The sequence below is a fragment of the Adelges cooleyi genome, unplaced genomic scaffold, assembly GCF_023614345.1.
Source record: "Adelges cooleyi isolate 19-005CV unplaced genomic scaffold, UGA_ACOO_1.1 ACOO_flye_CR_arks_rails_tigmint_CR_PRNA_651, whole genome shotgun sequence".
NCBI classification, from domain to species: domain Eukaryota; kingdom Metazoa; phylum Arthropoda; class Insecta; order Hemiptera; family Adelgidae; genus Adelges; species Adelges cooleyi.
This window is the reverse complement of record NW_026096352.1, coordinates 1,510,845-1,526,660: the sequence shown is the minus strand read 5'-3', so window position 1 is coordinate 1,526,660 and position 15,816 is coordinate 1,510,845. Positions and strand designations below refer to the sequence as shown.

Sequence of the window (15,816 nt, the reverse complement as noted above, 5' to 3'; positions counted from 1 at the left end):
CTCATAGTGGTGAATTACATATACCTTAAAAAAATATATTTTACAATATTACAATTGTACACAGATAAGAAAAAACAGTTTCCACCGGAAAATAAGATAAAATGTAAGGTATTAATTGTGTGTTCTGTTAAACGAATAATAATATTGTACATAGGCCGTGTAAAAGTTAAAAGTTAAAGCTAAAGATATTTCCTGCAGAGATTTTTTTTTAGGGCAACAACACAACGCATGCTAAACATTTCGAGCTACAAAACAGATCATTCTGCAAAAAGTAAAAAACAAAATTGACTACTGCACATTTATTGTTCGATACAACACAACTGTCCGTAATTGTTGTACAGTTGGATAATACGGGTGCCGTATAGTAAACAAATAATATTTTTTTTTAATAATAATATTATAATATATTTTATTGAGTTCAGCTTTTTCGACGTTACTACTAAAAGGCGTTATGTTTATTTTTTCAAGTGCGTCACAAAGACATCTGTTGGTAAACAGTATAATATTTCCGTTAACGATACGTGAAAAAAAAACCATTATTGTCTGATTGTAATATTTTCCTCCATATTACATTCAATTGCTGTGGTGTGAAAAATGAATTTGATCATGAAACCATTAAACCCCAAACGAATTGCTGGAATTATCCTGGTATGCTTGTTTCAAATCACATGCACGCCAATAGTGGAAGCAATAACAGGTGGACACAACATCATTCAAGTAATAGTATAGCACATCATTCGATTATTACTAATTTCGATAATTCAATGTAAAACATTTAAAGTTTGAAAATTTGCTGTTGTCACCACTGCTAGCTCCGCATGGAGGAGGATAGAACCCATCCCCCCCATGGGGCTTTTTTTTGGTAGTTAAGTTTTTTCGTATTTTTCAATATAATATTGCTTATATGTATATATATATATCTGTTTTCTAACTATTCTAAACGCGGTAATGAGTAATCGTATCGCTGAATAATAGGCTGGCTTTTCCCACTAAACGTTGGCCCCATCCGACTCCAATTATTACCTATAAGTGTATTCTGCTTCCATTTTTTTTTCATGCTGGAATATGACAGAAGTAAATATTTTATCATTTTCCTATTTATTAATGAAGTTTAATTATTATAAATTAGTAATTAGTATACATACACTTTTATTATTAGGACAGACTAAATGGGTTGGGCTTAATGGCGTGTTACCGATCAATAAAAATTATCCAGATGAAGTTATGAGATAAGTCTCAAAAATAGAAAACTGGAATGTGTTATAGATATCATACACACAACTATGACAGTATATAAGAAAATAATGTTAAAATACCCCTACTATATTACAATTGTATATATTTTAACGTTCATTATATAGATGGTAGTAGAGTCATAAGTTTGAGGTGGAAAATAAAAAATGTATATATAAAAATAAAATGTGCAATGTTTATTGTCCTTGTTGTTTTATTGTTTGGGGCTAACTATTTGGGGGAGGAGGGTAGTTTGGGGGTGAAGCCCACCACGGGCCTTTGTATAATTCTTTATTTCATCACCCCCTAAACAAATTCCTAAATAAGCCATTGCAATAAGTATTAAGTACCTATATTATACTCAATGGATATTGTTCGGTTATAGTTTTACGGCCGTCACATTTTCAGTATTGCACTATGATATTTTTGAATGTCATATTATCTTAAATTTTATTATAATGTTATACATATTATTATTGGCGCAATAACAAAAACGTGTAGGCTGTCACTTGTACTGCATGCGTGGCTTTTTTGATAAATGGGTTATTGTTATTATTATGTTTTTTTTCACAGGGAATTCATTGGATTTACAAGTATCAAGACGAGGTAGTGTACGATGCGGACGCGGTGGGTGCGTTGTACGATATAGAAACCTTGGCACAGGACGCGTATCAAATTGACTCTGGTGACATCGAAAGACTGACAACACCTTGCGAAGGCGACAAACAATGTGCCATGGAAAAGACGGCGGCCATAGTAAAATACAATTCAAAAGTAGAGTGCATTCAATGCATGAACGCGGTCTTGATGACGATTATAGTGCCGAAAGTCTACGACGGCGACCATCGCATAAAACGGCAGGTCACTTTAAAGAGCGTGTCCAGGGGCAGTGTGAACCAGTACAAACGGATAGTGTGGCGCATGTTGTCGCTTATGTATTTCTTCAAAGTCCAGACGCACAATTACCTGTGGCACTTGTTCCTCAGAGTGTCGGTGGCCGAGAACCCGGCGGTTTACGAAAAAGTGGCCAAAGACTCAAAAGGCAAAGAAATGTTGATGTCAGAATTGGCGCAGCATCTGGACCTGTGCCGACAAAACAACTATCTACCAGCGAATTACGGTCTGACGCCGGCCAATCAAGCGGACGAAGACAAACAAGTAATCGTACTCGGCCGGAAACTTTATGAAGTCAACCAGCCCGACGATCCGTTCCTGAGCAGCGTGTATGATTTTGCCGACCAGTTCGACATTAAGTTCCTGTCGCTGTCGCACACTTATCCCGACGAAGACGACCTGTTGGAAAAATCCGGGATACAAATAAACTGGGAGAACACCAAGTTGCTGTTCAACGTCAACAAGCCCGACGGTCTACACGCGTTCGTTCTGCGACCGTTCGACTTCACGGGATACCATCGGTTGGCAATGCGCGCGGTCCAGGCCAACCTACTGTACCTGGCGTGGATACACTGTGCCATGTTGCAAGACATGCTGGACCAATCTTTGCCCAAAATCGCCATCGATGCGTCGACCACTCGCAAGCTAAATGTCTTCCACAAGCAGCTAACCGCGCCACTGTCGACGGCCGTCCGGGATCTGGGCCTCGAAGATCCGGTGTTCGAAAATTTCATTGTAAACCTAGAAATCATCATCAATAAAGATATCGATTTCATCAGAAGTTTTGCCAGCCAAGCGGCGGCGATGATCGAGGAAGTGAAGAACATCGTCTTGGAAGATCTACGGGAACTCGGTGTGTCCTCACATCATGCACAAACGCTGTTCGATTCGCCGTTGCTGGCCAAGATGAAAATGGAATCAAATACATCCGAGTTGACGTACTTTGAACACATCGCCAATCTTCGAGATTACGCGGGTATCGTAAAAAACATTATGGCACCGGTGGACTTTAATTTCGTTAAATACTTCCTCGCCGGCAAGTCTAAACTGTACGAAACATTTTATTTTGAAGTTCTTCGTGGATAATGTGCAAAAAAAAACCTTTCCACTGTAGTTTTTATAACTATATATTATTATTATTATTATTATTGTATTACTATAACATTATTATAACTCTTGGATATTGAAATAACAATAAACTGAAATTATATATTTAATTTATTTTTATATAAATCATCAAATCTCCTAATTTTAAATAACAGCTATACTATTCCGAAAACCATTTCGAAACAATCAAATTAACAAAATCAAACTACTTCTAATAATATAATTGAATTTCGCCGTAAGAAGAAAGTATTGTTTCAAAAATCCGTAGAACAAAAAGCAACTCCAGCATTATTATTAATCACCTGAAAAATAGGTAATTAAATGTTTTGTTAAACCCTTTTGAAGAACAAGTTAATAATAGTTATTAATAAAACAAAAGTTTGGCATTCATTGTTCTGGTGGTTTATCGAGTAAAATGTAAGAAGTTTCTCCAAATAATATCTTATTAGGTGATTATTAATAATTTTTTTTTTTAACTAAATGAAGAGAATTCATTTTTGAGATCCACGGCTAGGTTGACCTATGTTCATAATTATTAACCGTGATAAAAATCACTTACATAAGAAAATACGGAGAGTTTAAGAGATTTTACTTATCCATATTTTTATGTATCAGCTTGTAGTGTTGATACTCGGATTTTTTTTCTTTAAATATTGCGAAAATGTTATTCAAGTATCAAACAGTTTATGACACAAACAAATATTTTAAAATTTTAGAATATCATAGGCTATAATTTAAATGAGTTAAACAGTTCGACTATGTTCGAACCACATAAACTATTGTTGAAAAGCAAGTACAGCAGACCATTTAGTGGGGATGAAGCACATTAGGGGTAAGTCACAAATCTACAGGAATCATTACAACAGAAAGTGATAAAATCACTTTCAAAAAAACGCTTTGAAAAATATGTATATTTTTTGGGTGTTTTTTTCGATTTCAAAGGGGAAGGGGTAAACTTTTTAAATTCTTGACCGGATTTTTGTACCTTTCAGGTACGATATCTGATCTATAGAGTTCCATGATTTCGTGGGCCCAGAAATAATAATAAAAACACATCATTGTAAAAACAGTACATTTTCAACTATTCATCAAAGATAAAATAAACAAAATTGTTTTTCAATAAAATACAATCTAGGGCAATACAAATGTGTTTTGAACCATGTTTTTCTTCTATCCATATTTGTTTTATGTTTGTAACAGAAAGAAAACATTTGTAAATAACAAAGAATACGCTGTCAACATTGACTGTGTTCAAGTTTAATTTGAAATAGTATTCTTTTTACTTTTACACAGTTTCTTATGTAAAATAACAACGCACTTGACAATGAAAATAATTTATCCCAAACCAATTTTTGGAATGACTTTGTTTTATATTTTCTTAATTAATCTATGGTACACCGGGAAAGCTGCGGCGGAACTAGTAAAAGACATTAACGGCAATGGCATTCAAGTAATACTCATATTTTATAATATTTATCATATTATATTATACAGAATAATAATTTAAGGTAGCGCAAATTCATACTTTATAAAATTAACACCTAAACAGTTTTTCTGATATTCTTAACACTTTTGAAATAGCAACATTTTAGTATGGTAATATACATTATCCTATCTTGGTAAAGTTATTATTTTGTTGTATTTTAACTCATACCGTAACTAGTTAGAGGTAAAATTTCAAACTCGTATTTTATTTTAAGATCTACAAATTAGTAAAAAAAAGAGGTTATTTTTTTTATTAATTAAACATTTTTAACAAATAATTTAAACAACAAAATATAGAAATAATAGGTGTATCAAATATATTGTTAAATTGTTTTACTATTATTTGTAATACATTTTAAAAGTTTAGAAAAAAAACGTGTTATTCAATCAAATTAAAAACGAACCAAAATTATTTTTGAAATTTGTATTTTTCTAATTATGTATTAATGATTCAAGAAGTTTTAACATTTAAGAATTACTCATTTCTATTAAAAACTATTTTTTATCACGTATTGACCTCAAATTTTCCTATAGGGACCATTTTTAAACATTTATAGGCAAATCCTTATAAAAGATAATATACAATTATACTATTCTAGCATAATTTAAAAGTAATAAATACATACATATATAATAGTACATACATATAGTAATATATATATATATATTACTCATTTCATTACATATTACATTCCATGCCAAATCACCTAATGTGTGTGCGAGTGGATTTTTTAAAAGCCTCAAACTTATATATCCTATAAGATAGTTCCATTAAATAGGAAAAGTGAAGAAAGACAAATGTTTTTGGAATTAACTCAAGGTTAATGTTTTAAAAACAATTTTTTTTATTCTGACACACCAAACTATACTCTTTTGATTCATAATTTTTAATGGACAATTTTTTTTTATTAGCTGCATAGGATTTATAAATTTGAGGTATTTGGAAAATCCACTAGCACACTCATTAGATGGATTGGCATGACATGGCCCTAGTATGTTTAGCCTATATTGTGTATCGTTGAATTGTATGTATTACTGTGTGCAGGGACTTCGGTGGATACACCAATATCAACAAGACGAAGTATACAACTATACGGTGGTAGAACAGTTGAACGATGTAGAAACTTTGGCGACAAAGAGTGAATCGTTTCGTTTAGAAAACACCGACATCGAACTGTTGACAAACACGTGCAACGATGAAATCACATGCCTGCGGAACAAGGCGAGGTCTGTGGTCAAATACAAACATAAAATGGAAACGGTCCAATGCATGAACGGTGTTATATTAAAGCCTATCGTTTCCAAACTGTTGTCGGACGAGGAAAACGTGCCAAGTTCTGATGTGATCCAGATGTGGCGGACGACTGTGGAACGCATGATCTCGTTGTTGTTGCTCATGAAAGTCCCGGCGCACAACTGGTTGTGGCAATTGTATGTGCGATTGATACCGGATGCCGACTTGAGCAATGTCGAAAATGACTCAAAGGCCGATACGGTCAAACGTCTGGACGACGACCTGTCACAGCACCTAGACCTTTGCCAAATGCACGGTTATCTTCCAAGAGATAGCAACGAAATAGACAGCCTAGTGATCACGCTAAGCCGAGCACTGTACGACAACCCCGAAGCCAAGTCCACGTGGCTAAACCGAGTGTACGACACTGCCAGTTCGATTTGGGCTAAGTTTTCCGGCACAATGAAGTGCGAGGTGGACCGGTACCGAAATGTAATAAGGAAAACACCGGGAGTCAATTGGGAAGATACGAAATTGTTGGTCAACTCTTGTGCTTGCAGACCGGACCGACAGCCGCTCGAACAGATGCTGAGATTCCACGAACCGGCATTGCGCGTACTCAAAACGATGCTCCTGCACTTTGTGTGGAAACACTGTACGGTGTTAAAAATGCTCATAGATCGAATGGGAGTCGAAGATGCACTGCCGAAGATAATGGCTTTCCAAAATGGCATATTACAATCGCTGAAGATTACCGTCACGGATCTGAACATCCAAGATCTGGTGCTTAGAAACGTTATAAAAATCTTGAGCACCCATATCGTGGACGAAAGTCACAACCGGTGGTTTCACTCCCAACTAGACGATATGAACGGCGAACTGAAAGATATCATCAAGGCAGATCTATTGGAGCTTGATGCGCACCTGTACGATGAGGACTCTGTATTCGACGTCCCTAAAAATATACCTTCAGTAATCGACGACGAGGTGGATTTGAAATCGCCACTTTTCTTAGAAAACACCCACCAGTTCGAAGACTACATAAAAAAAGTCCGAGAAACCATGTTGCCGATTGACTTTCATTTACTTAACTTTTTCTTCGCCAGCAAACGGAGTCTGGGTGATACATTTTTCATGGCTTGTAATGCGTCATAAAACATAATATATATTGTATATTATATACATATATATATATATATATAATATTATCAATATATTGTCAAGATGTGGAAAAACGGTTATTAAACAATTATTTTGAATAAAGTGTTATTAATTTAGTAAATTAGTAATAATAAAAATAAAAATATTTAAGAAATAATATATACATGCTGATATTTTGTTTATTATTTTCATTAGGTAGAATTTTGATTTATTAAATTTGTGTTCCTATCAACAATTATTATCTAATACAGATTATTTCTTACAGCCATTGTAATTATTATTATTATTATTATATTATACGATTTATGACGAATTTATTTTTTTTTTTTCGTCGTCGTTTTTGTTTATATAAAAAATGTTGTAAAATAAACTAACACTATGTAATTATATGCACTTCATATGTTTATGAACTCATGTTCATATTAATTCCAATCAACTATTTATCGCATAGTAATATTTTACTAAAATTTAACATGTAATGAACTGTAAGACTAATAAAGAATTTGAATTATTCCAAAAGTTAAATTTCAGTTGTATTTTATTAGTAGCTCTAACATTAACAATATATACAATATTATTATATAAAAAAAATGTTGTAAAAAATCTCACTTGTTGAATAATAAAAAAAAACGAATTTTTAATTTGTTGTCTACATATTTATGTACCTAATTAAAAAATAAATGTTCCTGTTTGGAAAAACGAAATCCATATTTTTTCTGTGTAAGGGATAAATATGACAATTTTTTAAGTATTGAAAAATATAGAAAACTATGTACCTTCAAGTATGAGAAACAAATAATTTACAAAATATTCATATTTTCCGATAACATTAATTTCTTACAACAAGATCTGACATAATACAAATATCAAGAGGAAAATCTGGGTTAGTTCAGCACTGAACGTTTAAGAAACCAGACCTACTTCCACATAACCGTATATATTATACCATAATATTATATGTTATTTTGCTTTATTTCTTTTGTAGTACTCGTATATTATATAACATTTATATATATATGTAAATATAACAACAACGTATCAGCATATGTGCAGTAACAATTTCCAATTTTTATTTCTATTACAATTTGTATTTAACAATAATCTTAATTACACTTTAATAGAAAAACAACTCTTTATATAATTTTTAGCTTTTGTTTCATACTGCTATTATGAATTTTAAGAAAATAACTATGAATAAATTATACTGAATTATTTTTATGTTTTTATATTGTATCCTCGTAAAATATAGACGACATATAGTTGTAGTAATAAATATTTTGATCCTGAATGTTATTAATGAACGCAGAAACCGCTACAAGTTTATATGTTATGTTTTATTTGCATGTTGTACATAAAATAAGTCACGGGAGCAGAAACAAAATACAACGACAACGGTCTACAAATTATATATCTATGAGTACAAACACTTGACACTTAAAACAAATGTTTTGGGTTTAGGCTTTAATGAAATAAAATAAAGGTCCGCTGAGAATTTTTGATGATTAATTCTTCAGAATAATAATAATACATAATTTCCCCCTAAGTACATATATATATGTCATAGATTAGACGATCCCATAATTTATTTTAAATTATGATTAAAATAACTATTATTTTTATATTAATTTATAAAACTATTTAAATAGACATTTCCGTGGCAATTTTGGTTGCCGATAGAACATCTTAATAGGTATGCGTCAGTTTTATGTGATTAACAAGTTGACTGGTAAGCTATATTAGAGCTTTGAGCTTTTGAGAGTTGAATCAGTCAACTTGTTAATAAAATAGCCAAAAACGCTAGACAAAATAATTTTATGGTTTAAAAAAAAACGAAAAAATGTCATAAATTTGTTTTCAAGAATTGATGTTATGGAAAAAATAAAATGAGACCTGTGTAATTAATAATGATCGTCATAATAATTATTAGTCTGAAATTATTTGAACTTATTCTTTTACTACTACTTATTCTAAACAGTTTATTCTAACTAGACCATCGCTATCGCGGTTATTCATCTGTAAAAGTGTATCAAAGGTTTATTGACGAGGTCACTATGACGGATCCTTTAATTATATATATCGCATCAAAGAACTCCAAACTTATAATACAGTATAGGTAATGTTTATACTGATCAAAGAAAATTATTTAAATTGTTATTGAACCTGAAGGAACTTTCATTAGATGTTTTCCAGAGGGTTTAATCATTAAAGCGAATACCTAAAATAACTTTCCTTTTAAAGTGTCTACATTCAGGTTTAAAGACTGCTTTTGATCAATACAAAACTTTTATAATGACCGCTCTTATAAAAGTTTCCTCTACTACAGACATTGTCTCGTGTTATCTTTAGGCATACACGCATCATTGAAACTTTGTAAAATACAATACAAAGCATAACGCTCAGTTAAGCTGAAAATAAAAAAATACAAATCGAAATTGTGTACCTCGAGTTAAAAGGAACGCCAGAAATATCATTAATATACCTAGGTATTTATAAAATATTTTTAAAAGCTAATAATTAAGTTTTAATACAATCTTGTTTTTTAGACGACATACACAATAATCAAAAAAAATGTGTGTGTAATTTAATATAAAATAAAACTGTTTATAAGACATTACAAAAATATAATAATGACATCATTAATTATTATTTTTAATTAATAATAAAACTTTTTTTTCAATTTAGCTCCAGTATTATATATAATACTGTTATATATATATGTATTGTATATAACAGCTTTAAAATGTAATACTATAAATCATAAATAATATTGTGAAAAAATATATCATCATAATAATATATACATGTCTATAATAAATAACGTTGCTCAACGGGCTTCTTTCTATTGTAAATAAACGTCTTGTTTATGGTGTATGCTTTACTTGCGTCAAAGAACATCTGCGGATAAAATAATACACTAACTTATTTGCGATTCATATTGGTGAGATACAAATCGTACTTTTAAGGTATTAACACTCTTACTATTAGCACTTACTCTTTAGGTTTTACCAACCGAATTGTCGTTGTTTAATATTTTTGTACTGATTTTACAAACGACAAAACTATACATTTGACGATGTACGTCGCTGGCCCCACACAAAGTGTTGTATTTATTTTTTTATGTTTAATTCAATTATTTTACACGTCTGTAGCAGCAAGATATACTGGAAACACTATTCAAGTAGTATACCGGTTTCGTTTATTTGTAATATAATAAATAACATAAGATAGATATTAGATTAGATAGTTATCAGATTTAAACGTTAGCTCGACTAGGAAATCATATTTTTTGACTTGGGTATATTGTAGGTCGCTGTACGCACACGTTATACCCATTTCCAAAAATTTAATACAAATACCTATATGATTTACATTATTATGTTATAACGTTTTGATTCCTGATGATACAATATTTTTTTCCATCTTCCTAAAACAATATCAATACAAATAAATATTACTTTACTGAATAATATTACTTTTTTTGTACAACTGAAATGCAAAAAAACTACAATAACCATAAATAGGACTATAACATTTTCACTCATTATTAATACCTTAGAGTTTAGACCTATTAATTTTATAAAATACATACATAATCTTAATCGTTTAACTATACAGTCTATTCTTTACAATTATAATAAATTATCATAATACATTTAACATTTTCAAACTTGTCACCAACTTTTTTGGTGAAAGTATTTAAAAATTTTAACGTGTTATGTTGTAAACCTTCTAAATCTTAGTGATAAAAAATTCGAATTCTACATAAAATTATTATGCAACTGACATACATTTAGGAGACATCGTTTACAGGATGATTAACTAACTATGAAACAGTCAATATCTTTGAAAATATTAAATGTTTTAACCCCACCCCTTATGTGTTAAAACCTTATAAACTGAAGCTGTTTAAACGGTAACCTATCTATTTTATTAACTTTTCAAATTAAGAATAATTTTCTGACTATTTTGACTGGTTGATAACCAACTTTAGTTATTGACTTTTAAAGTTATTAAAGTTTAAAATTTTAGACGGGAGAAAGAGTGAAGTGTGGTATTATTGTTACCGCAATAAATTCATAATTTTGAAATATTTAAGATATTAATATAACTAAAAAAATATATAAAAGCACAACTTTAAAGTATTGTTTTATTTTCATAAAATGTTCAGATACAAATTAACCTAATAGTTTACTGTTAATAAGAATGCGCTAAAAAAAATAACAATGGATTGCACCAAATTTTGACAATGTTGAACAACGTCAACTACTCGTTTAACTAGATTTTTAGTGTATTTTAAATACAAATTTACTGATTGCTTTGAAATGATTGTCTCGGAAATCTCCAACCCGAGTCCATATTTTAGTGGTGACGAGACTGTCTTGTCCTGTGTTAGGTCACTGTTATTATAATTGGATTTTTATTCGCATGTCATTGTGTAGGGAACCAGTTGGATTTACTCATACGATGACGAACCCGTCTACAACAAACATATTGTGCAAATGTTAAACGACGTAGAGACATTGGAATCGAACGGAGAAGACGGACACAAACGATTTCAGTTTAACGAAGAGGAATTGGAGACGTTGTCGAAATCGTGCAACGGCAAAATTGAGTGTTTAAAATCGAAGGCAATAGTTGTACTGAAGTATAAAGAGAAAATGGAAGCAGTGCAGTGTATGAACTCGGCGTTATTGGAAGTTTACTTGTTAAGAATTCACCAGTTGTTGGATGGAAACTTGCAGAATAAAAACGAAAAAATGATGAAATTATTGAACGAATATACAGTGACAATAGCGCGCATGCTCTCGTGGTTGTACTATGGCAAAGTCACGGGGCACAACTTGCTTTGGAGAGTTTATCTGAGACTACAGTCGATCGACGACAAACAGATTTTGTTGCATTCTAATACAAAAGAAAAATTGATCGAAGACCAGCTGGCAAATGACATTACTCAACATGTAAATCTATGCCGGTTGAACAACTATTTGCCAAGCGAATACATCACTAATCCAGACACAATAGTGAAAAACCACGATCGGTACAGAACGATAAAGGTCGGTCAAAAGCTTTACAACACAAGCGGCAAAGGATTTTTCGGTGAAATACACTCATTTGCCAAACGACTTTCGTACAAATATATAACGCTGTCTGACATATACGACAAAGGCCATGTGCTGTTTTTGAAACCGGAAGGAATAATGACCAAATGGGAAGAGACCAAGTTGCTGTTGAACAGCGATAAGTACATAATTACCAGTCAGCCCAATGAATGGATCAAACGGCCGTACGACTCGGTTGTACTCCACGAAACGACTATGCGATTGATTAAGGTGAATCTAATGTATCTCGTGTGGAAGCACTCCTTCGTGTTGCAGAATAGCTTATCGCAACGTATGGTCAACGACATAATGCAGATACAATTTACATTACAAATGAATTCCTTTAGGGCAATGATAATCACACCGCTTTCGAAGGCTATCCACTTACTAGGCATCGCTGATGTATTATTAATCAACGCTTTGAAAAATTTGTCTATCAAAATTGTAAATTACAGCTTCAGTTTAGCGTATGCCCAACAGATACAACTGATGAATACCGAACTTAAGCACATAATTATAGAAGAATTGCATGGTCTTGGCGTACAACATCAACAGGTTCAAGCACTTTTCAGCGCCAATAATTTTCCTCCCAAAATCGGGTTAAACACAGACGTGCAATCGTTACAGTATAGCAAACACATCATACAGCTCCAAGAATACCTAAGGGGTATTCATGAAATCATAGATTTTCGTTTTATTTCGTTCTTTCTTTCTGGCAAGTTGAAGTTGCCCGAAACGTTTCACATACCAAACTTGAAATAGTACTGGTTCTAGGTATACATGATCTGAGCCCATATTCTACACATAACAACATAATATATTAACGTACAGGTTCATACAACTCTCAGGAACCGACAAGCTGTTTTTTTAAGTTTATTAAAGCAACTATATCAAGCAAACGGAATAATTTTACATATAGTCCAAATTTAATAACAACATTACAAGTATAGCAAAAAATATTAATGTTTTCAAAATGTTGTCAAAAATGTGTTAATATTTTTAAAATAATTTGAAATTCTATTTTAACAGGAGGTAATTAAAAAATAATAATTTAAAAACGTGGTTTAAATATGATTAAAACGTAGAAAGTAATATTATAGTACTTAAATAACATTTTGTAAATATTTTTAAAATATCAACAATATTTTAGACGTTTAGAATAGATAGATATTTTTTTTAACCATGGGTTATACATATAAGTATAAATCGTATTTTACTAATGATAAACACTAATAAAACATTTTTAAAAAAATACAATTTAAAATTTTGAAATGTTGACTAAAATAAAATAAAAATTGTTTAACTAATTGATACAACACTACAATCGAGTATTGTCATTGTTTCAAAATGCTAACATTACTTGTATATAACATTATAATAATTTTAAATATGAATAAACATTAAGTTAATATCATTATAATTATATCATAATAACATTTTTACTTTTGGAGTTATGAATCAGACACGTGTATGAGCATCTCTAATGTCGTAACACTTTGTATCTGCAATACTTACAAATGTATATGAAAATAATTTTTTAAATTTCAATTGAAATGATATTGGAAATATTAAAAATATGATAGAGCTGTTTAATTTATAAGTTGCATGATTAATTGTACTTAACGACTTGTAATTTTCATTTGCTAATTAAGTTTAAATCATTTAAAAGGTTTCTTATGTATTATTATATTTACAGTATGTCCTATTTTAGTTCATACAAATATTAATTAATAAATAAAATATACTTTCAACTGTATAATAATTGGTAATAATTAACAACCTTACCTAACCTAATTTAACTGTAATTGTTAACCTTTAACAGTATTTATAAATAAATTCACCTTTCCTCTGTATCCGCCAATCACTCATACATTCCTCCTACTCATTTTTAATACTAATTCACTAATAAGAATAATGATGAACTTGAGTTTCTGTAACATATTATTTCTTTACTGGTGTATCGATCGGACATTCTAAGAACAATTTTTTGTATTTTAAACGGGTATGTTGAAGTGCTAAATTGTCAAAAAAATAGCCATTAAGTTAGTTAAAATTTTTGGTTGGCACGTTTAAAGTACATAAATCGAATTCGTCCTTACCAATAATAATTGATATAAGGTAATATTATATTATGCTATAAACTACTTGTCTAAGAGATAATGACAAGAAAATTATGTATTCAATTCAAACCGGTGATCACAATAAGCGAGCTGGCCCGCTGTAGCATATCATTTATGCCGTATGGGATAGACGGCAGTGGATGTACCGTTGTGGTGTTATTTTGACACGAGAATATATGAATTCCAATTTGAACAAAACATTTTAATATATTTTTGTTTTTAACTGCCAAAAGACATTTTTATTGAAATGATTAAAAAAAATCTCTATAAGTATAAATCAACAGGAGTATTATTACATGTAATAACCCCACAGTTGAATACCATAGATCAAAATCGGTTTAACGATTGATATATACAGGAGCTGTTTGCCGGTTAGGTTTAGCTCGGAGTGTCGCCCAATTAACCAATGCAGTTTGCGCATTTTTTTCTTTGATTTGCAACTTCTTCTGGCGTACATGACGTTTTCTAGTGAAGTCGCTTTTGCTGAATCATTTTGTGGGATTATCTATTGATTTAGCGTGACTGGGATATATGCGGTTTTACGTAACGTGTAGTTAACGTGCACCGACTTGTCACCATTGATGGCATTGAAGATGTGAGTAAGGTGGATGATTGCCAGCTTTTTAGGTAGCTCTTTAAGGATGCAAGATCCAGGTGCGTTTTCCGTGTTGATGTTGGTATCTCGATTTCATGGGCTACTTCAAGTCATTTGAACTTGGTCAATAACAATTATTTGATTGAGCATTGTCTGGCTGATTAGTAGAAACCATTGCCAACGACGTAAAAGCCGCCGCTTGCGCGTGACCTATATTTGAATTTATGTTAAAACACTTAAGAACGCCGCCCCCCCCCCACCACATCGTCTCTGGTCTTGATTTATTTTCGCGGTATTTGCATTTTTCACCGAAAAAAGACCATAGGGGTACGTATACAATATTGTGTATGATTATTCCACTAATCCCGATGATTTGTTTGCAATACAAATCGACATGACGTGCCCGAATCGTATCAAGTGGGCTTAATTGCTATTTCAGCGTAGGTACTCGGTTCGGACGCAATTATTATTTTATCAAAACACACAATAGCAACGGTAATGACGGCTTCGGGGCATTCATCACGGACCGCGGATAAAGGGCGAACAAACGGGATAATTTCGGGCATTTCGGTAGCGCACAAAAGTATATAAAACGCAACGCCTCGAGTAACCGCGCACTACCGCACAGTACAGGTACCAGATACCAGGTAACAGGACCCGCGTAACAGTCGGAAAAGCAACCATGCAAGCCACTCGCACGGCCATCATTAGCGTTTTCATTATACTCTGCTTGTTCGTCCTGGCTCTGATCACGCTGCACTTGAATTTCGGTAAGTCTGCACGATTCGTCATTTTCTTATTTTATTAAACGGGCCAAAAAAAAAAACCGTTACGGCTTAGCTAAATTCTAACGCTTGAGAAAATCGTCTGTAACTCGAATAAAGCCAC

General features: G+C 32.0%; 3 protein-coding genes across 3 annotated transcripts; all 3 read left to right on the top strand.

Annotated features, from left to right (window-relative positions):
* The first annotated feature begins 501 nt into the window (after positions 1 to 501).
* LOC126844408 (uncharacterized) lies at positions 502 to 3,344 on the top strand. The gene is made up of 2 exons (XM_050582585.1): positions 502 to 717; positions 1,807 to 3,344. Exons 1-2 carry the CDS (start codon positions 595 to 597, stop codon positions 3,211 to 3,213), a joined length of 1,530 nt encoding a protein of 509 aa, XP_050438542.1. The 5' UTR covers positions 502 to 594; the 3' UTR covers positions 3,214 to 3,344.
* A 1,279-nt stretch (positions 3,345 to 4,623) lies between these two features.
* Positions 4,624 to 7,108, top strand: LOC126844720 (uncharacterized). The gene is made up of 2 exons (XM_050583101.1): positions 4,624 to 4,684; positions 5,765 to 7,108. The coding sequence occupies exon 2, from the start codon at positions 5,972 to 5,974 to the stop codon at positions 7,106 to 7,108; it is 1,137 nt and encodes a 378-aa protein (XP_050439058.1). The 5' UTR covers positions 4,624 to 4,684; positions 5,765 to 5,971.
* A 2,928-nt stretch (positions 7,109 to 10,036) lies between these two features.
* LOC126844340 (uncharacterized) lies at positions 10,037 to 13,877 on the top strand. Its single transcript, XM_050582476.1, has 2 exons — positions 10,037 to 10,292; positions 11,554 to 13,877. Exons 1-2 carry the CDS (start codon positions 10,188 to 10,190, stop codon positions 12,973 to 12,975), a joined length of 1,527 nt encoding a protein of 508 aa, XP_050438433.1. The 5' UTR covers positions 10,037 to 10,187; the 3' UTR covers positions 12,976 to 13,877.
* Positions 13,878 to 15,816: the final 1,939 nt, after the last annotated feature.